The 22,464-nt window shown below is 56.2% G+C and overlaps 1 protein-coding gene across 1 annotated transcript; it reads left to right on the top strand.

Annotated features, from left to right (window-relative positions):
* The first annotated feature begins 1,047 nt into the window (after positions 1 to 1,047).
* Positions 1,048 to 20,118, top strand: LOC144954057 (uncharacterized). The gene is made up of 3 exons (XM_078884632.1): positions 1,048 to 3,178; positions 15,057 to 15,162; positions 19,970 to 20,118. Exons 1-3 carry the CDS (start codon positions 1,619 to 1,621, stop codon positions 20,116 to 20,118), a joined length of 1,815 nt encoding a protein of 604 aa, XP_078740758.1. The 5' UTR covers positions 1,048 to 1,618.
* The last annotated feature ends 2,346 nt before the right edge of the window (positions 20,119 to 22,464 follow it).

The raw sequence follows: 22,464 nt of genomic DNA, 5'->3' as shown, positions 1-22,464 counted from the left end.
GGTGTATCAGCATCAGCAGCAGCAGCAGCAGCAGCAAGATGTGCAACAGGTGGTGTATCAGCAGCAGCAGCAGCAGCAGCAAGATGTGCAACAGGTGGTGTATCAGCAGCAGCAGCAGCAAGAGGATCAGAAGCAGGTAGTGCTGTATCAGCAGCATCAGCATCAGCATCATCAGCAGCAGCAGCAGCAGCATCAGCAGCATCAGGAGCAGCTGTATCAGCAGCAGCTGCAGCAGCAGCAGCAGCATCAGCAGCAGCAGCATCAACAGCAGCAGCATCAGCAGCATCAGGAGCAGCAGCATCAGCAGCAGCATTGCAGCCTTCTTTACTACCCACACCCAGTGACATCGCCACCACCACCACCAGCATCATCATCATCACAGCACCACCACCAACAACAACAACAACAGCAACAACAGCAGCAACAGCAGCAACAGCAACAGCAGCAACAGCAACAACAACAGCAGCAACACGGCGTTGGCAGCAGCCTCCAACGTAGCGGCAGCAACAACAACAACCACAACAACCTCCGTCGCAGCAGCAGCAGCGGCAGCAGCGGCGGTGGCAACGATAGCCAGAAGCTCCACCACCACCACCACCACAACAAGCAGCACAACCTCCACCACCACCACCACCACCACAGCAACAACGAAGATGACCACCACCACCACCACCGCCACCACCACCTCCTGGGGCTCCATCAACGGAGGCATTCGGACACGGTCTCCACGTTTCGCCCCGAGTTTGGTTCGCTCAACAACCCGGACCACCACAACCACCACCACCACCACCAGCAGCAGCAGCAGCAGCAGCAGCAGCAGCAGCAGCAGCAGCAGCGGCAAAGGCGGCGACATCGTCTCCCGCTTCTTGAAGAGCCACCGCCCCCGGGTTGTGGTGGTGGTGGTGGTGGTAGTGGTGGAGTTGGTGGTGGAGTTGGTGGTGGAGGAGGGAGTGGTGGTGGAGATGGCGGTGGAGATTGTGGTGGTGGTGGATTTTGTGGTGGTGGTGGTGGTGGAGTTGGTGGTGGTGGAGATATAGGAGGTATCGGTGGAGTTTGTGGTGGTGGTGGTGGAGTTTGTGGTGGAGGTGGTGGTGGAGTTGGTGGTGGAGTTAGTGGTGGAGTTGTTGGTGGTGGTGTCAACGTCTCTGGGAGAAGCCGCGGGACTTGGCCCAGAGTCTCCTCTTCGACGCTTTCGCTGTCGCTTGGCGGGGTCCTCTCGCCCCCCGTAGCTCCACCCCCCGTAGCTCCACCCCACGTAGCTCCACCCCACGTAGCTCCACCCCACGTCTCTCCCCACGTCTCTCCCCCCGTAGCTCCACTCCCCGTGTCTCCCCGTGTCTCTCCCCTTGTCTCTCCCCTCGCCTCTCCCCCCGTCTCTCCCCCCGTAGCTCCACCCCCCGTCTCTCCCCCCGTAGCTCCACCCCACGTCTCTCCCCCCCCCGTCTCTCTCCACGCTGCTGGGGACAGCGATGGTACCTCTCCGCCCGCCGCTGGTTGGGAGATCTCTTGCGATGGTACCTCTCCGTCCGTCGCTTGCGATGGGGTCTCCACCGCCGACTGGGGCGTTGGCGTCTCCTCCGTCACATCCACAGCCTCATCCACGGCGGCAACAGCGGCGATGACGGGGGTTTCGACAGCATCCGGCGCGGACAAACGCCTCGCCGCTGAGGAGAACTCGTCGGATGGGGAGAGGGAGGAGGAGCGAGTGTCGGTGGTGGTGGTCGGTGGTCGCGGTGGCAGTGGTGGTGGCGGTAGTGGTGGTAGTGGCAGTGGTGGTGTCAGTGGTGGCAACGTTGGTGGTGGTGGCAGCTTTGGCGTCAGCGGCGGTGGTGGTGGTGGTGGTGGTGTCAGGGTTGGTGGCATCAGCGGCATCATCATCAGCAGCAGCAGCAGCAGCAGCGGTGGTGTCAGGGTTGGTGGCATTAGTGGCGTCAGCGGTGGAGGCAACGTTGGTGCTAGCGACGTCAGCGTTGGTGGTGGCGGTGGTGGTGGCAACGTCAGTGGCATCAGCAGCATCAGCACTGGCATCAGCAGCATCAGCACTGGCATCAGCAGCAGCAGCAGCAGCAGCAGCAGCGTTGTCGTGGTTACGACGGACGCGACGGTGCCTGTGAGCGTCCGAGGCGCTGCCACTCTGGGCGGACGCCTCTCGGTGTTCAGGCCGCTTCGCCGACGGCCGCCCATCTCGTGCGACACGTTTCGACGTCCTGCCGGGTCCGTCACCACCACCACCACCACCACCGCCGCCGCCGCAGCAGCAGCAGCAGCAGCAGCAGCAACAGCAACAGCAGCAGGAGCTACAGCAGCAGCAGGAGGAGCTACAGCAGCAGCAGCAGCAGCAGCAGCAGGAGGAGCGGGTGAACCTGCGGTCGTGCCTGCCACCGTTTCTACGGCTGCAGCCGCCAACACCACCATCATCGGCAACACCACCGCCACCACCGCCGCCACCGCCGCCACCGCCGCCACCACCGCCGCCACCACATTGTCTCGGCATGGGCAGCACCAGCGGCGTGGTTGTGGGACGGTGGTGATGGAGGACGATCGCCGCGGCGGATTGGCGGAGGAGGAGGAGGAGACGTTGGAGTCGTCGTCGTCGTCATCAACTTCCGATGACGATGATGACGACGATGATGATGAGGAAGGGGTGGACAGCGATGGGGTTGAGAGTAGTAGGTGGAGCAGGAGGAGGACTGTGGCCGATGCTCCGGCCGACGGGCAGAGGTGGGAGAGCGGTGGTGGTGGAGCGAGCTTGGGTGGAGCGAGCGTGGGGGGTGGAGCGAGTGTGGGGGGTGGAGCAAGTTTAGGTGGAGCGAGCTTAGGTAGAGCAAGCTTGGGTGGAGCGAGCGGTGGTGGTGGAGCGGGGAGCGACACTACACTCACCCCGCCCGCTAGTCCCACCACCGCCACGTCCACCGCTCCCACACGGCTGCTGCTTCTGCTGCCCATGAAGAAGCGGCAGCGGCAGCAGCAGCAGCAGCAGCATCAGCAGCAGCAGCAGCAGCATCAGCAGCAGCATCAGCAGCAGCATCAGCAGCAGCAGCAGCAGCAGCAGCATCAGCAGCAGCATCAGCAGCAGCATCAGCAGCAGGAGGAGGAGGCACTGGTGGCGGTGAAACGGGAGCTTCGGAGTGCCGGGCCTGGACCAAGCGCTTCTGTGTCTCCTCCTCCACTCATCAGGGTGAGGGGAGACACAGGCTGTGTTGGCACGGCTCGCTTGTGGCAATGGAAAAACCTACAAACTGTAACCGTGCTAGACACAGGCTGTGTTGGCACGGTTGTGGAAAACCGTGACCTGTAACCGTGCTAGACACAGGCTGTGTGTTGGCACGGCTCGCTTGTGGTAATGGAAAAACCTACAAACTGTAACCGTGCTAGACACAGGCTGTGTGTTGGCACGGCTCGCTTGTGGCAATGGAAAAACCTACAAACTGTAACCGTGCTAGACACAGGCTGTGTTGGCACGGCTCGCTTGTGGCAATGGAAAAACCTACAAACTGTAACCGTGCTAGACACAGGCTGTGTGTTGGCACGGCTCGCTTGTGGCAATGGAAAAACCTACAAACTGTAACCGTGCTAGACACAGGCTGTGTTGGCACGGCTCGCTTGTGGCAATGGAAAAACCTACAAACTGTAACCGTGCTAGACACAGGCTGTGTGTTGGCACGGCTCGCTTGTGGCAATGGAAAAACCTGCAACCTGTAACCGTGCTAGACACAGGCTGTGTTGGCACGGTTGTGGAAAACCGTGACCTGTAACCGTGCTAGACACAGGCTGTGTTGGCACGGCTCGCTTGTGGCAATGGAAAAACCTACAAACTGTAACCGTGCTAGACACAGGCTGTGTTGGCACGGCTCGCTTGTGGTAATGGAAAAACCTACAAACTGTAACCGTGCTGGACACAGGCTGTGTGTTGGCACGGCTCGCTTGTGGTGTAATGGAAAAACCTACAAACTGTAACCGTGCTAGACACAGGCTGTGTTGGCACGGCTCGCTTGTGGCAATGGAAAAACCTACAAACTGTAACCGTGCTAGACACAGGCTGTGGTGGCACGGCTCGCTTGTGGCAATGGAAAAACCTACAAACTGTAACCGTGCTAGACACAGGCTGTGTTGGCACGGCTCGCTTGTGGCAATGGAAAAACCTACAAACTGTAACCGTGCTAGACACAGGCTGTGGTGGCACGGCTCGCTTGTGGCAATGGAAAAACCTACAAACTGTAACCGTGCTAGACACAGGCTGTGTTGGCACGGTTGTGGAAAACCGTGACCTGTAACCGTGCTAGACACAGGCTGTGTGTTGGCACGGCTCGCTTGTGGTAATGGAAAAACCTACAAACTGTAACCGTGCTGGACACAGGCTGTGTGTTGGCACGGCTGCTCTTGTTGGTGCCAGTGAGGGAACGCGGAGTTGGGGAGCGTTTGGAACTCATGGCGTTTATTTAACAACAAGTAAAAGGAGATTTCGCTCAGAAAAAAAAAATGGTGGGGGAGGGAGGGTGAGGGAGGGAGGGGGAGGGAGGGAGGGTGAGGGAGGGAGAGGGAGGGAGGGTGAGGGAGGGAGGGTGAGGGAGGGAGGGGGAGGGAGGGAGGAGAGGGAGGGAGGAGAGGGAGGGAGGGTGAGGGAGGGAGGGTGAGGGAGGGAGGGTGAGGGAGGGGAAGGGAGGGAGGAGAGGGAGGGGGAGGGAGGGAGGAGAGGGAGGGAGGAGGGAGAGGGAGGGAGGGTGAGGGAGGGTGAGGGAGGGGAAGGGAGGGAGGGAGGAGAGGGAGGAGGGAGAGGGAGGGAGGGTGAGGGAGGGAGGGTGAGGGAGGGAGGGTGAGGGAGGGAGGGGAAGGGAGGGAGGAGAGGGAGGAGGGAGAGGGAGGGAGGGTGAGGGAGGGAGGGTGAGGGAGGGAGGGTGAGGGAGGGAGGGGAAGGGAGGGAGGAGAGGGAGGAGGGAGAGGGAGGGAGGGTGAGGGAGGGAGGGTGAGGGAGGGAGGGGAAGGGAGGGAGGGGAAGGGAGGGAGGAGAGGGAGGAGGGAGAGGGAGGGAGAGGGAGGGAGGGTGAGGGAGGGAGGGGAAGGGAGGGAGGGGAAGGGAGGGAGGAGAGGGAGGAGGGAGAGGGAGGGAGAGGGAGGGAGGGTGAGGGAGGGAGGGGAAGGGAGGGAGGGGAAGGGAGGGAGGAGAGGGAGGAGGGAGAGGGAGGGAGAGGGAGGGAGGGTGAGGGAGGGAGGGTGAGGGAGGGAGGGTGAGGGAGGGGAAGGGAGGGAGGAGAGGGAGGGGGAGGGAGGGAGGGAGGAGAGGGAGGGGAAGGGAGGGAGGGAGGGTGAGGGAGGGAAGGGAAGGGAGGGAGGAGAGGGAGGAGGGAGAGGGAGGGAGGGGGAGGGAGGGAGGGGAAGGGAGGGAGGTCTGGACAAAGTCCCATCGGTGAGCTCCTCCGGCAGGCAAGGCTGCGTTGGCTGGGTCATGTAGCCCGCATGCCCAGCCACCGCATGCCTCAACAGCTTTTGTTCGGCCGGATCGAGGGGGCTAAACGGGCGCGGCACGGGCTAGAGAAGAGATGGAGCGATGTGGTACATGAGGCACGGGCTAGAGAAGAGATGGAGTGACGTGGTACGGGAGGCACGGGCTAGAGAAGAGATGGAGTGATGTGGTACGGGAGGCACGGGCTAGAGAAGAGATGGAGTGATGTGGTACGGGAGGCACGGGCTAGAGAAGAGATGGAGTGACGTGGTACGGGAGGCACGGGCTAGAGAAGAGATGGAGCGATGTGGTACAGGAGGCACGGGCTAGAGGAGAGATGGAGTGACGTGGTACAGGAGGCACGGGCTAGAGAAGAGATGGAGCGATGTGGTACAGGAGGCACGGGCTAGAGAAGAGATGGAGTGACGTGGTACGGGAGGCACGGGCTAGAGAAGAGATGGAGCGATGTGGTACAGGAGGCACGGGCTAGAGAAGAGATGGAGTGACGTGGTACGGGAGGCACGGGCTAGAGAAGAGATGGAGTGACGTGGTACGGGAGGCACGGGCTAGAGAAGAGATGGAGTGACGTGGTACGGGAGGCACGGGCTAGAGAAGAGATGGAGCGATGTGGTACAGGAGGCACGGGCTAGAGAAGAGATGGAGTGATGTGGTACAGGAGGACGTGGAGCTGAGTGGACTTGCCGATGACTGGTACCAGCGGTGTCAAGATCGGCCTCAGTGGAGGAGGCTCGTGAAGGACGCTGCTGGGCAGTTGGAGGCAGTCGCCCTCCAACAACAACGGAGGGCGGAGGAGCGACGCTCACAACAACGAGCGGAGCGCCGGGTGGCTAAAGCACAGCAAGTTGGCACAGTAGGGGGCACAGGTGGTGCATCAGCCAGTCATCTCGGTCATTTCGGTCAGTCGACCCGTGGCACCTGCTGGGTCTGCCCCGTGACCTCCTCCTCATGCACCTAGCCTGGCACAGCAGTCAACCCATGGCACCTGCTGGGTCTGCCCCGTGACCTCCTCCTCATGCACCTAGCCTGGCACAGCAGTACAACCCGTGGCACCTGCTGGGTCTGCCCCGTGACCTCCTGCCAGCGGGCGTTCGACACGTCACGTGGTAGCCTCAAGGTGCACATGGCCTGGCACAAGCGTCGTGGTGACGTCACCGCCACTTAGTGGCGAATGGCGGTTGTTGTTGTTGTTGTTGTGTCTGTGTGTGTGTGTGTCACTGTGTGTGTGTCTCTCTGTGTGTGTCTCTCACTGTCTCTGTGTGTGTCTGTGTGTCTCTCTGTGTGTCTCTGTGTGTGTCTCACTGTCTCTGTGTGTGTCTGTGTGTCTCTCACTGTCTCCGTGTGTGTCTGTGTGTCTCGCTGTGTGTCTCTGAGTGTCTCTGTATGTCTCTGTGTGTGTCTCTCACTGTCTCTGTGTGTGTCTCTCACTGTCTCTGTGTGTCTCTGTGTGTGTCTCTCACTGTCTCTGTGTGTGTCTGAGTGTCTCTGTATGTCTCTGTGTGTGTCTCTCACTGTCTCTGTGTGTGTCTGTGTGTCTCTCTGTGTGTCTCTGTGTGTGTCTCTCACTGTCTCTGTGTGTCTCTGTGTGTGTCTCTCACTGTCTCTCTGTGTGTCTGTGTGTCTCTCACTGTCTCTGTGTGTGTCTGTGTGTCTCTCACTGTCTCTCTGTGTGTCTGTGTGTCTCTCACTGTCTCTGTGTGTGTCTCTCACTGTCTCTGTGTGTCTCTGTGTGTGTCTCTCACTGTCTCTGTGTGTGTCTCTCACTGTCTCTGAGTGTCTCTGTATGTCTCTGTGTGTGTCTCTCACTGTCTCTGTGTGTCTCTGTGTGTCTCTGAGTGTCTCTCACTGTCTCTGTGTGTGTCTGTGTGTCTCTGAGTGTCTCTGTATGTCTCTGTGTGTGTCTCTCACTGTCTCTGTGTGTGTCTGTGTGTCTCTGAGTGTCTCTGTGTGTCTCTGTGTGTGTCTCTCACTGTCTCTGTGTGTGTCTGTGTGTCTCTGAGTGTCTCTGTATGTCTCTGTGTGTGTCTCTCACTGTCTCTGTGTGTGTCTGTGTGTCTCTGAGTGTCTCTGTATGTCTCTGTGTGTGTCTCTCACTGTCTCTGTGTGTGTCTGTGTGTCTCTGAGTGTCTCTGTATGTCTCTGTGTGTGTCTCTCACTGTCTCTGTGTGTCTCTGTGTGTCTCTGTGTGTGTCTCTGTGTGTGTCTCTCACTGTCTCTGTGTGTCTCTGTGTGTCTCTGTGTGTGTCTCTGTGTGTGTCTGTGTGTCTCTCTGTGTGTCTCTGTGTGTCTGTGTGTCTCTGTGTGTGTCTCTGTGTGTGTCTCTGTGTGTCTCTGTGTGTGTCTCTGTGTGTCTCTGTGTGTCTCTGTGTGTGTCTGTGTGTCTCGCTGTGTGTCTCTGTGTGTGTCTTTCACTGTCTCTGTGTGTCTCTGTGTGACTCTGTATGTCTCTGTGTGTGTCTCTCACTGTCTCTGTGTGTGTCTGTGTGTCTCTCTGTGTGTCTCTGTGTGTGTCTGTGTGTCTCTGTATGTCTCTGTGTGTCTCTGTATGTCTCTGTGTGTGTCTCTCACTGTCTCTGTGTGTGTCTGTGTGTCTCGCTGTGTGTCTCTGTGTGTCTGTGTGTGTCTGTATGTCTCTGTGTGTGTCCCTCACTGTCTCTGTGTGTGTCTGTGTGTCTCTCTGTGTGTCTCTGTGTGTCTGTGTGTCTCTGTATGTCTCTGTGTGTGTCTCTCACTGTCTCTGTGTGTGTCTGTGTGTCTCTCTGTGTGTGTCTCTCACTGTCTCTGTGTGTGTCTCTCTGTGTGTCTCTGTGTGTGTCTCTCACTGTCTCTGTGTGTCTCTGAGTGTCTCTGTGTGTGTCTGTGTGTCTCTCTGTGTGTCTCTGTGTGTGTCTCTCACTGTCTCTGTGTGTCTCTGAGTGTCTCTGTGTGTGTCTCTGTGTGTGTCTCTCACTGTCTCTGTGTGTGTCTGTGTGTCTCTGTGTGTGTCTCTGTGTGTGTCTCTCACTGTCTCTGTGTGTGTCTGAGTGTCTCGCTGTGTGTCTCTGTGTGTGTCTCTCACTGTCTCTGTGTCTCTCTGTGTGTCTCTCTGTGTGTCTCTGTGTGTGTCTCTCACTGTCTCTGTGTGTCTCTGAGTGTCTCTGTGTGTGTCTGTGTGTCTCTCTGTGTGTCTCTGTGTGTGTCTCTCACTGTCTCTGTGTGTCTCTGAGTGTCTCTGTGTGTGTCTCTGTGTGTGTCTCTCACTGTCTCTGTGTGTGTCTGTGTGTCTCTGTGTGTGTCTCTGTGTGTGTCTCTCACTGTCTCTGTGTGTCTCTCTGTGTGTCTCTCTGTGTGTCTGTGTGTGTGTCTCTCACTGTCTCTGTGTGTGTCTGTGTGTCTCTCTGTGTGTCTCTGTGTGTGTCTCTCACTGTCTCTGTGTGTGTCTGTGTGTCTCTCTGTGTGTCTCTGTGTGTCTGTGTGTCTCTGTGTGTGTCTCTCACTGTCTCTGTGTGTCTCTGAGTGTCTCTGTATGTCTCTGTGTGTGTCTCTCACTGTCTCTGTGTGTGTCTGTGTGTCTCGCTGTGTGTCTCTGTGTGTGTCTCTCACTGTCTCTGTGTGTCTCTGTGTGTGTCTGTGTGTGTCTGTATGTCTCTGTGTGTGTCTCTCTGTATGTCTCTGTGTGTGTCTCTCACTGTCTCTGTGTGTCTCTGTGTGTGTCTGTGTGTGTCTGTGTGTCTCTGAGTGTCTCTGTATGTCTCTGTGTGTGTCTCTCACTGTCTCTGTGTGTCTCTGAGTGTCTCTGTGTGTGTCTGTGTGTGTCTCTCTCTGTGTGTGTCTCTCACTGTCTCTGTGTGTCTCTGTGTGTGTCTCTCACTGTCTTTGTGTGTGTCTGTGTGTCTCTGTGTGTGTCTCTCTCTGTGTGTGTCTCTCACTGTCTCTGTGTGTCTCTGTGTGTGTCTCTCACTGTCTCTGTGTGTGTCTGTGTGTCTCTCTGTGTGTCTCTGTGTGTGTCTCTCACTGTCTCTGAGTGTCTCTGTATGTCTCTGTGTGTGTCTCTGTGTGTGTCTCTCACTGTCTCTGTGTGTCTCTCTGTGTGTCTCTGTGTGTGTCTCTCACTGTCTCTGTGTGTCTCTGAGTGTCTCTGTGTGTGTCTCTCACTGTCTCTGTGTGTGTCTGTGTGTCTCTGAGTGTCTCTGTGTGTGTCTCTCACTGTCTCTGTGTGTCTCTGTGTGTGTCTCTCACTGTCTCTGTGTGTGTCTGTGTGTGTCTGTGTGTGTCTGAGTGTCTCTGTATGTCTCTGTGTGTGTCTCTCACTGTCTCTGTGTGTCTGTGTGTGTGTCTCTCACTGTCTCTGTGTGTCTCTGAGTGTCTCTGTGTGTGTCTGTGTGTCTCTGTGTGTGTCTCTCACTGTCTCTGTGTGTCTCTGTGTGTGTCTCTCACTGTCTCTGTGTGTGTCTGTGTGTCTCGTTGTGTGTCTCTGTGTGTGTCTGTGTGTCTCTGTATGTCTCTGTGTGTGTCTGTGTGTCTCTGTGTGTGTCTCTCACTGTCTCTGTGTGTCTCTGTGTGTGTCTCTCACTGTCTCTGTGTGTGTCTGTGTGTCTCGTTGTGTGTCTCTGTGTGTGTCTGTGTGTCTCGTTGTGTGTCTCTGTGTGTGTCTCTCACTGTCTCTGTGTGTGTCTGTGTGTCTCTGTATGTCTCTGTGTGTGTCTCTCACTGTCTCTGTGTGTGTCTGTGTGTCTCGCTGTGTGTCTCTGTGTGTGTCTCTCACTGTCTCTGTGTGTCTCTGAGTGTCTCTGTGTGTGTCTGTGTGTCTCTCTGTGTGTCTCTGTGTGTGTCTGTGTGTCTCTGTATGTCTCTGTATGTCTCTGTGTGTGTCTCTCACTGTCTCTGTGTGTGTCTGAGTGTCTCTGTATGTCTCTGTGTGTGTCTCTCACTGTCTCTGTGTGTGTCTGTGTGTCTCTGTGTGTGTCTCTCACTGTCTCTGTGTGTGTCTGTGTGTCTCTCTGTGTGTCTCTGTGTGTGTCTCTCACTGTCTCTGTGTGTGTCTGTGTGTCTCTCTGTGTGTGTCTGTATGTCTCTGTGTGTGTCTCTCACTGTCTCTGTGTGTGTCTGTGTGTCTCGCTGTGTGTCTCTGTGTGTCTGTGTGTGTCTGTATGTCTCTGTGTGTGTCTCTCACTGTCTCTGTGTGTCTCTGAGTGTCTCTGTGTGTGTCTGTGTGTCTCTCTGTGTGTCTCTGTGTGTCTCTGTGTGTCTCTGTGTGACTCTGTATGTCTCTGTGTGTGTCTCTCACTGTCTCTGTATGTCTCTGTGTGTGTCTCTGAGTGTCTCTGTGTGTGTCTGTGTGTCTCTCTGTGTGTCTCTGTGTGTCTCTGTATGTCTCTGTGTGTGTCTCTCACTGTCTCTGTGTGTGTCTGTGTGTCTCGCTGTGTGTCTCTGTGTGTCTGTGTGTGTCTGTATGTCTCTGTGTGTGTCTCTCACTGTCTCTGTGTGTGTCTGAGTGTCTCGCTGTGTGTCTCTGTGTGTGTCTCTCACTGTCTCTGTGTCTCTCTGTGTGTCTCTCTGTGTGTCTCTGTGTGTGTCTCTCACTGTCTCTGTGTGTCTCTGAGTGTCTCTGTGTGTGTCTGTGTGTCTCTCTGTGTGTCTCTGTGTGTGTCTCTCACTGTCTCTGTGTGTCTCTGAGTGTCTCTGTGTGTGTCTCTGTGTGTGTCTCTCACTGTCTCTGTGTGTGTCTGTGTGTCTCTGTGTGTGTCTCTGTGTGTGTCTCTCACTGTCTCTGTGTGTCTCTCTGTGTGTCTCTCTGTGTGTCTGTGTGTGTGTCTCTCACTGTCTCTGTGTGTGTCTGTGTGTCTCTCTGTGTGTCTCTGTGTGTGTCTCTCACTGTCTCTGTGTGTGTCTGTGTGTCTCTCTGTGTGTCTCTGTGTGTCTGTGTGTCTCTGTGTGTGTCTCTCACTGTCTCTGTGTGTCTCTGAGTGTCTCTGTATGTCTCTGTGTGTGTCTCTCACTGTCTCTGTGTGTGTCTGTGTGTCTCGCTGTGTGTCTCTGTGTGTGTCTCTCACTGTCTCTGTGTGTCTCTGTGTGTGTCTGTGTGTGTCTGTATGTCTCTGTGTGTGTCTCTCTGTATGTCTCTGTGTGTGTCTCTCACTGTCTCTGTGTGTCTCTGTGTGTGTCTGTGTGTGTCTGTGTGTCTCTGAGTGTCTCTGTATGTCTCTGTGTGTGTCTCTCACTGTCTCTGTGTGTCTCTGAGTGTCTCTGTGTGTGTCTGTGTGTGTCTCTCTCTGTGTGTGTCTCTCACTGTCTCTGTGTGTCTCTGTGTGTGTCTCTCACTGTCTTTGTGTGTGTCTGTGTGTCTCTGTGTGTGTCTCTCTCTGTGTGTGTCTCTCACTGTCTCTGTGTGTCTCTGTGTGTGTCTCTCACTGTCTCTGTGTGTGTCTGTGTGTCTCTCTGTGTGTCTCTGTGTGTGTCTCTCACTGTCTCTGAGTGTCTCTGTATGTCTCTGTGTGTGTCTCTGTGTGTGTCTCTCACTGTCTCTGTGTGTCTCTCTGTGTGTCTCTGTGTGTGTCTCTCACTGTCTCTGTGTGTCTCTGAGTGTCTCTGTGTGTGTCTCTCACTGTCTCTGTGTGTGTCTGTGTGTCTCTGAGTGTCTCTGTGTGTGTCTCTCACTGTCTCTGTGTGTCTCTGTGTGTGTCTCTCACTGTCTCTGTGTGTGTCTGTGTGTGTCTGTGTGTGTCTGAGTGTCTCTGTATGTCTCTGTGTGTGTCTCTCACTGTCTCTGTGTGTCTGTGTGTGTGTCTCTCACTGTCTCTGTGTGTCTCTGAGTGTCTCTGTGTGTGTCTGTGTGTCTCTGTGTGTGTCTCTCACTGTCTCTGTGTGTCTCTGTGTGTGTCTCTCACTGTCTCTGTGTGTGTCTGTGTGTCTCGTTGTGTGTCTCTGTGTGTGTCTGTGTGTCTCTGTATGTCTCTGTGTGTGTCTGTGTGTCTCTGTGTGTGTCTCTCACTGTCTCTGTGTGTCTCTGTGTGTGTCTCTCACTGTCTCTGTGTGTGTCTGTGTGTCTCGTTGTGTGTCTCTGTGTGTGTCTGTGTGTCTCGTTGTGTGTCTCTGTGTGTGTCTCTCACTGTCTCTGTGTGTGTCTGTGTGTCTCTGTATGTCTCTGTGTGTGTCTCTCACTGTCTCTGTGTGTGTCTGTGTGTCTCGCTGTGTGTCTCTGTGTGTGTCTCTCACTGTCTCTGTGTGTCTCTGAGTGTCTCTGTGTGTGTCTGTGTGTCTCTCTGTGTGTCTCTGTGTGTGTCTGTGTGTCTCTGTATGTCTCTGTATGTCTCTGTGTGTGTCTCTCACTGTCTCTGTGTGTGTCTGAGTGTCTCTGTATGTCTCTGTGTGTGTCTCTCACTGTCTCTGTGTGTGTCTGTGTGTCTCTGTGTGTGTCTCTCACTGTCTCTGTGTGTGTCTGTGTGTCTCTCTGTGTGTCTCTGTGTGTGTCTCTCACTGTCTCTGTGTGTGTCTGTGTGTCTCTCTGTGTGTGTCTGTATGTCTCTGTGTGTGTCTCTCACTGTCTCTGTGTGTGTCTGTGTGTCTCGCTGTGTGTCTCTGTGTGTCTGTGTGTGTCTGTATGTCTCTGTGTGTGTCTCTCACTGTCTCTGTGTGTCTCTGAGTGTCTCTGTGTGTGTCTGTGTGTCTCTCTGTGTGTCTCTGTGTGTCTCTGTGTGTCTCTGTGTGACTCTGTATGTCTCTGTGTGTGTCTCTCACTGTCTCTGTATGTCTCTGTGTGTGTCTCTGAGTGTCTCTGTGTGTGTCTGTGTGTCTCTCTGTGTGTCTCTGTGTGTCTCTGTATGTCTCTGTGTGTGTCTCTCACTGTCTCTGTGTGTGTCTGTGTGTCTCGCTGTGTGTCTCTGTGTGTCTGTGTGTGTCTGTATGTCTCTGTGTGTGTCTCTCACTGTCTCTGTGTGTCTCTGAGTGTCTCTGTATGTCTCTGTGTGTGTCTCTCACTGTCTCTGTGTGTGTCTGTGTGTCTCGCTGTGTGTCTCTGTGTGTCTGTGTGTGTCTCTCACTGTCTCTGTTTGTGTCTGTGTGTCTCTGTGTCTCTGAGTGTCTCTGTATGTCTCTGTGTGTGTCTCTCACTGTCTCTGTTTGTGTCTGTGTGTCTCTGTGTGTGTGTGTGTCTCTCTCTCTGTGTGTCTCTCACTGTCTCTGTGTGTCTCTGTGTGTGTCTGAGTGTCTCTGTGTGTCTCTGTGTGTGTCTGTGTGTCTCTCTGTGTGTCTCTCACTGTCTCTGTGTGTGTCTCTCACTGTCTCTGTGTGTGTCTGTGTGTCTCTCTGTGTGTCTCTGTGTGTGTCTCTCACTGTCTCTGTGTGTGTCTGTGTGTCTCTCTGTGTGTGTCTGTATGTCTCTGTGTGTGTCTCTCACTGTCTCTGTGTGTGTCTGTGTGTCTCGCTGTGTGTCTCTGTGTGTCTGTGTGTGTCTGTATGTCTCTGTGTGTGTCTCTCACTGTCTCTGTGTGTCTCTGAGTGTCTCTGTGTGTGTCTGTGTGTCTCTCTGTGTGTCTCTGTGTGTCTCTGTGTGTCTCTGTGTGACTCTGTATGTCTCTGTGTGTGTCTCTCACTGTCTCTGTATGTCTCTGTGTGTGTCTCTGAGTGTCTCTGTGTGTGTCTGTGTGTCTCTCTGTGTGTCTCTGTGTGTCTCTGTATGTCTCTGTGTGTGTCTCTCACTGTCTCTGTGTGTGTCTGTGTGTCTCGCTGTGTGTCTCTGTGTGTCTGTGTGTGTCTGTATGTCTCTGTGTGTGTCTCTCACTGTCTCTGTGTGTCTCTGAGTGTCTCTGTGTGTCTCTGTGTGTGTCTCTCACTGTCTCTGTGTGTCTCTGAGTGTCTCTGTATGTCTCTGTGTGTGTCTCTCACTGTCTCTGTGTGTGTCTGTGTGTCTCGCTGTGTGTCTCTGTGTGTCTGTGTGTGTCTCTCACTGTCTCTGTTTGTGTCTGTGTGTCTCTGTGTCTCTGAGTGTCTCTGTATGTCTCTGTGTGTGTCTCTCACTGTCTCTGTTTGTGTCTGTGTGTCTCTGTGTGTGTGTGTGTCTCTCTCTCTGTGTGTCTCTCACTGTCTCTGTGTGTCTCTGTGTGTGTCTCTGTGTGTCTCTGTGTGTCTCTGTGTGTGTCTCTGTGTGTCTCTCACTGTCTCTGTGTGTCTCTGTGTGTGTCTCTCACTGTCTCTGTGTGTCTCTGAGTGTCTCTGTATGTCTCTGTGTGTGTCTCTCACTGTCTCTGTGTGTCTCTGAGTGTCTCTGTATGTCTCTGTGTGTGTCTCTCACTGTCTCTGTGTGTCTCTGAGTGTCTCTGTATGTCTCTGTGTGTGTCTCTCACTGTCTCTGTGTGTCTCTGAGTGTCTCTGTGTGTGTCTGTGTGTCTCTCTGTGTGTCTCTGTGTGTGTCTGTGTGTCTCTCTGTGTGTCTCTGTGTGTCTCTGTGTGTCTCTGAGTGTCTCTGTGTGTCTCTGAGTGTCTCTGTGTGTGTCTGTGTGTCTCTCTGTGTGTCTCTGTGTGTCTCTGAGTGTCTCTGTGTGTGTCTCTCTGTGTGTCTCTGTGTGTGTCTCTGTGTGTGTGTCTGTGTGTCTCTCTGTGTGTCTCTGTGTACACACATCAGCGTCCGCGCGAGTTCCTGCGCGCTCGCGACCGTCTGGACATCTCCCCGAGGCTCCTGGCGCCTCACACGGCGTGGCGCTCACACGGACAGAGACACAGCATCACCGGTGAGACACACAGACACAGAGAGACACAGAGAGAGAGACACACACAGACACACGGCGTGGCGCTCACACGGACAGAGACACAGCATCACCGGTGAGACACAGAGACACAGAGAGACACAGAGAGAGAGACACACAGACACACGGCGTGGCGCTCACACGGAGGACAGAGACACAGCATCACCGGTGAGACACACAGACACAGAGAGACACAGAGAGAGAGACACACACAGACACACGGCGTGGCGCTCACACGGAGGACAGAGACACAGCATCACCGGTGAGACACAGAGACACAGAGAGACACAGAGAGAGAGACACACACAGACACACGGCGTGGCGCTCACACGGACAGAGACACAGCATCACCGGTGAGACACAGAGACACAGAGAGACACAGAGAGAGAGACACACAGACACACGGCGTGGCGCTCACACGGAGGACAGAGACACAGCATCACCGGTGAGACACACAGACACAGAGAGACACAGAGAGAGAGACACACACAGACACACGGCGTGGCGCGCACACGGACAGAGACACAGCATCACCGGTGAGACACAGAGACACAGAGAGACACAGAGAGAGAGACACACACAGACACACGGCGTGGCGCTCACACGGAGGACAGAGACACAGCATCACCGGTGAGACACACAGACACAGAGAGACACAGAGAGAGAGACACACACAGACACACGGCGTGGCGCTCACACGGAGGACAGAGACACAGCATCACCGGTGAGACACACAGACACAGAGAGACACAGAGAGAGAGACACACACAGACACACGGCGTGGCGCTCACACGGAGGACAGAGACACAGCATCACCGGTGAGACACACAGACACAGAGAGACACAGAGAGAGAGACACACACAGACACACGGCGTGGCGCTCACACGGAGGACAGAGACACAGCATCACCGGTGAGACACACAGACACAGAGAGACACAGAGAGAGAGACACGCACAGACACACGGCGTGGCGCTCACACGGACAGAGACACAGCATCACCGGTGAGACACACAGACACAGAGAGACACAGAGAGAGAGACACACACAGACACACGGCGTGGCGCTCACACGGACAGAGACACAGCATCACCGGTGAGACACACAGACACAGAGAGACACAGAGAGAGAGACACACACAGACACACGGCGTGGCGCTCACACGGAGGACAGAGACACAGCATCACCGGTGAGACACACAGACACAGAGAGACACAGAGAGAGAGACACACACAGACACACGGCGTGGCGCTCACACGGACAGAGACACAGCATCACCGGTGAGACACAGAGACACAGAGAGACACAGAGAGAGAGACACACACAGACACACGGCGTGGCGCTCACACGGAGGACAGAGACACAGCATCACCGGTGAGACACACAGACACAGAGAGACACAGAGAGAGAGACACACACAGACACACGGCGTGGCGCTCACACGGAGGACAGAGACACAGCATCACTGGTGAGACACACAGACACAGAGAGACACAGAGAGAGAGACACACACAGACACACGGCGTGGCGCTCACACGGAGGACAGAGACACAGCATCACCGGTGAGACACAGAGACACAGAGAGACACAGAGAGAGAGACACACACAGACACACGGCGTGGCGCTCACACGGAGGACAGAGACACAGCATCACCGGTGAGACACAGAGACACAGAGAGACACAGAGAGAGAGACACACACAGACACACGGCGTGGCGCTCACACGGAGGACAGAGACACAGCATCACCGGTGAGACACACAGACACAGAGAGACACAGAGAGAGAGACACACACAGACACACGGCGTGGCGCTCACACGGACAGAGACACAGCATCACCGGTGAGACACAGAGACACAGAGAGACACAGAGAGAGAGACACACACAGACACACGGCGTGGCGCTCACACGGACAGAGACACAGCATCACCGGTGAGACACAGAGACACAGAGAGACACAGAGAGAGAGACACACACAGACACACGGCGTGGCGCTCACACGGACAGAGACACAGCATCACCGGTGAGACACACAGACACAGAGAGACACAGAGAGAGAGACACACACAGACACACGGCGTGGCGCTCACACGGACAGAGACACAGCATCACCGGTGAGACACACAGACACAGAGAGACACAGAGAGAGAGACACACACAGACACACGGCGTGGCGCTCACACGGACAGAGACACAGCATCACCGGTGAGACACACAGACACAGAGAGACACAGAGAGAGAGACACACACAGACACACGGCGTGGCGCTCACACGGACAGAGACACAGCATCACCGGTGAGACACAGAGACACAGAGAGACACAGAGAGAGAGACACACACAGACACACGGCGTGGCGCTCACACGGAGGACAGAGACACAGCATCACCGGTGAGACACAGAGACACAGAGAGACACAGAGAGAGACACACACAGACACACGGCGTGGCGCTCACACGGACAGAGACACAGCATCACCGGTGAGACACACAGACACAGAGAGACACAGAGAGAGAGACACACACAGACACACGGCGTGGCGCTCACACGGAGGACAGAGACACAGCATCACCGGTGAGACACAGAGACACAGAGAGACACAGAGAGAGAGACACACACAGACACACGGCGTGGCGCTCACACGGACAGAGACACAGCATCACCGGTGAGACACACAGACACAGAGAGACACAGAGAGAGACACACACAGAGACACACACAGAGACACACACAGAGAGACACAGAGAGACACAACAGAGACACACACAGACACACACAGACACACACAGAGACACAGACACACAGAGACACACAGAGACACACAGAGGCACACACAGACACACACAGAGACACAGACACACAGAGACACACACAGACACACACAGAGACACACACAGACACACAGAGACACACAACAGAGACACACACAGACACACACAGAGACACACACAGTCACACAGAGACACAGACACGGAGAGAGACACACACACACAGAGACACAGACATACAGACACACAGAGACAGAGACATACAGAGACACACAGAGACACACACAGATCCACACAGAGAGACACAGAGACACACAGAGACACACAGACATACAGACACACAGAGAGACGCACAGAGAGACAGAGACACACACAGACACACACAGACACACAGAGACACACAGAGACACACAGAGACACAGACACGGAGAGAGACACACACAGAGACACAGACATACAGACACACAGAGAGACGCACAGAGAGACAGAGACACACAGACACACACACAGACACACACAGACACAGAGACACACAGAGACACACAGATCCACACAGAGAGACACAGACACACACACAGACACACACAGACACAGAGACACACAGAGACACACAGAGACACACACAGATCCACACAGACAGACACAGAGACACACACAGACACACACAGACACAGAGACACACAGAGAGACACAGAGAGACACACAGATCCACACAGAGAGACACAGAGACACACACAGACACACACAGACACAGAGACACACAGAGAGACACAGAGAGACACACAGATCCACACAGAGAGACACACAGAGACACACAGAGAGGGGTGTGGACTTTGTTGAAGTTCTTTGGCACGTAGCCAACCATCGGTCTCTGTGGGACTCTGTGTCTCTCTCCCCGTGTCTCTCTCCCCTCTCCCCGTGTCTCTCTCTCCCCGTGTCTCTCTCCCCGTGTCTCTCTCTCCCCGTGTCTCTCTCCCCGTGTCTCTCTCCCCGTGTTTCTCTCCCCATGTCTCTCTCCTCGTGTCTCCCCGTGTCTCTCTCACCGTGTCTCTCTCCCCGTGTCTCTCTCACCGTGTCTCTCTCCCCGTGTCTCTCTCCCTGTGTCTCTCTCCCCGTGTCTCTCTCACCGTGTCTCTCTCCCCGTGTCTCTCTCCCTGTGTCTTTCTCCCCGTGTCTCTCTCCCCGTGTCTCTCTCCCCGTGTCTCTCTCCCCGTGTCTCTCTCACCGTCTCTCCCCGTGTCTCTCTCCCCGTGTCTCTCTCCCCGTGTCTCTCTCACCGTGTCTCTCTCCCCGTGTCTCTCTCCCCGTGTCTCTCTCACCGTGTCTCTCTCCCCGTGTCTCTCTCACCGTGTCTCTCTCCCCGTGTCTCTCTCCCCCGTCCCGCCGTGTCTCTCTCCCCGTGTCTCTCTCCCCGTGTCTCTCTCACCGTGTCTCTCTCCCCGTGTCTCTCTCCCCGTGTCTCTCTCCCCGTGTCTCTCTCACCGTGTCTCCCCATGTCTCTCTTCCCGTGTCTCTCTCCCCGTGTCTCTCTCACCGTGTCTCTCTCCCCGTGTCTCTCTCCCCGTGTCTCTCTCTCTCTCCCCGTGTCTCTCTCCCCGTGTCTCTCCCCGTGTCTCTCTCACCGTGTCTCTCTCCCCGTGTCTCTGTCCCTGTGTCTCTCTCCCCGTGTCTCTCTCCCCGTGTCTCTCTCCCCGTGTCTCTCTCCCCGTGTCTCTCTCACCGTCTCTCCCCGTGTCTCTCTCTCACCGTGTCTCTCTCCCCGTGTCTCTCTCTCACCGTGTCTCTCTCCCCGTGTCTCTCTCCCCGTGTCTCTCTCACCGTGTCTCTCTCCCCGTGTCTCTCTCCCCGTGTCTCTCTCCCCGTGTCTCTCTCACCGTGTCTCTCTCCCCGTGTCTCTCTCCCCCGTCCCCCCGTGTCTCTCTCCCCGTGTCTCTCTCCCCGTGTCTCTCTCACCGTGTCTCTCTCTCCCCGTGTCTCTCTCCCCGTGTCTCTCTCCCCGTGTCTCTCTCCCCGTGTCTCTCTCCAGGTTCCACGTCTTACCCCCCGGTGGCCGTGGCTACGTCCGTGATGCGTCACTGCAACGTGCCCACGTACACTGTGTTCAGCACCCACGTGCGTGCACACACCCCACCTGGCCTCGCCACCGGCTGTCCCACCACTCTGCTCACCGGGTGAGCTCACCCAGAGACACCCACCCACTCACCCACTCACTCACCCACTCACTCACTCACCCACTCACCCAGAGACACTCACTCACGTGCGTGCACACACCCCACCTGGCCTCGCCACCGGCTGTCCCACCACTCTGCTCACCGGGTGAGCTCAGACAGAGACACTCACCCACTCACCCACTCACTCACCCACTCACTCACTCACTTACTCACTCACACACTCACACACTCACCCACTCACTCACACACTCACCCACTCACTCACTCACTCACACACACACCCACTCACCCACTCACCCACCCACCCACCCACGTGCGTGCACACACCCCACCTGGCCTCGCCACCGGCTGTCCCACCACTCTGCTCACCGGGTGAGCTCAGACAGAGACACCCACCCACTCACCCACCCACTCACCCACTCACTCACTCACTCACACACTCACTCACACACTCACCCAGAGACACTCACTCACGTGCGTGCACACACCCCACCTGGCCTCGCCACCGGCTGTCCCACCACTCTGCTCACCGGGTGAGCTCACCCAGAGACACTCACCCACTCACCCACTCACTCACTCACCCACTCACCCACTCACTCACTCACCCACTCACCCAGAGACACTCACTCACGTGCGTGCACACACCCCACCTGGCCTCGCCACCGGCTGTCCCACCACTCTGGTCACCGGGTGAGCTCACCCAGAGACACCCACCCACTCACCCACTCACTCACACACTCACTCACTCACTCACCCACTCACTCACCCACTCACTCACACACCCACTCACCCACTCACCCACCCACTCACCCACTCACTCACTCACCCACTCACCCACGTGCGTGCACACACCCCACCTGGCCTCGCCACCGGCTGTCCCACCACTCTGCTCACCGGGTGAGCTCACCCAGAGACACTCACCCACTCACTCACCCACTCACCCACTCACTCACACACTCACACACTCACTCACTCACCCAGAGACTCACTCACTCACTCACCCACCCACCCACCCACCCACTCACTCACTCACCCACTCACCCACGTGCGTGCACACACCCCACCTGGCCTCGCCACCGGCTGTCCCACCACTCTGCTCACCGGGTGAGCTCACCCAGAGACACCCACCCACTCACCCACTCACTCACCCACTCACTCACACACTCACACACTCACACACTCACTCACCCAGAGACTCACTCACCCACCCACTCACCCAGAAACACTCACTCACGTGCGTGCACACACCCCACCTGGCCTCGCCACCGGCTGTCCCACCACTCTGCTCACCGGGTGAGCTCACCCAGAGACACCCACCCACTCACCCACTCACTCACCCACTCACTCACTCACCCACTCACCCACTCACTCACTCACCCACTCACCCAGAGACACTCACTCACGTGCGTGCACACACCCCACCTGGCCTCGCCACCGGCTGTCCCACCACTCTGCTCACCGGGTGAGCTCACCCAGAGACACCCACCCACTCACCCACTCACTCACCCACTCACTCACTCACTCACACACTCACACACTCACTCACTCACACACTCACTCACTCACTCACCCACTCACTCACTCACTCACTCACCCACTCACCCACGTGCGTGCACACACCCCACCTGGCCTCGCCACCGGCTGTCCCACCACTCTGCTCACCGGGTGAGCTCAGCCAGAGACACCCACCCACTCACCCACTCACTCACTCACCCACTCACCCACTCACTCACTCACCCACTCACCCAGAGACACTCACTCACGTGCGTGCACACACCCCACCTGGCCTCGCCACCGGCTGTCCCACCACTCTGCTCACCGGGTGAGCTCAGCCAGAGACACCCACCCACTCACCCACTCACTCACTCACCCACTCACCCACTCACTCACTCACCCACTCACCCAGAGACACTCACTCACGTGCGTGCACACACCCCACCTGGCCTCGCCACCGGCTGTCCCACCACTCTGCTCACCGGGTGAGCTCACCCAGAGACACTCACTCACTCACACACTCACCCACTCACTCACTCACTCACACACACACCCACTCACCCACTCACCCACCCACCCACCCACTCACTCACTCACCCACTCACCCACGTGCGTGCACACACCCCACCTGGCCTCGCCACCGGCTGTCCCACCACTCTGCTCACCGGGTGAGCTCACCCAGAGACACTCACTCACTCACCCACTCACTCACCCACTCACCCACGTGCGTGCACACACCCCACCTGGCCTCGCCACCGGCTGTCCCACCACTCTGCTCACCGGGTGAGCTCACCCAGAGACACTCACTCACTCACCCACTCACTCACACACTCACTCACTCACACACTCACTCACT

This window comes from Lampetra fluviatilis, unplaced genomic scaffold, assembly GCF_964198595.1.
Source record: "Lampetra fluviatilis unplaced genomic scaffold, kcLamFluv1.1 SCAFFOLD_556, whole genome shotgun sequence".
Lineage (NCBI taxonomy): Eukaryota > Metazoa > Chordata > Hyperoartia > Petromyzontiformes > Petromyzontidae > Lampetra > Lampetra fluviatilis.
The sequence above is the reverse complement of the archived record's forward strand: the minus strand, read 5'-3'. Positions and strand labels throughout refer to the sequence as shown.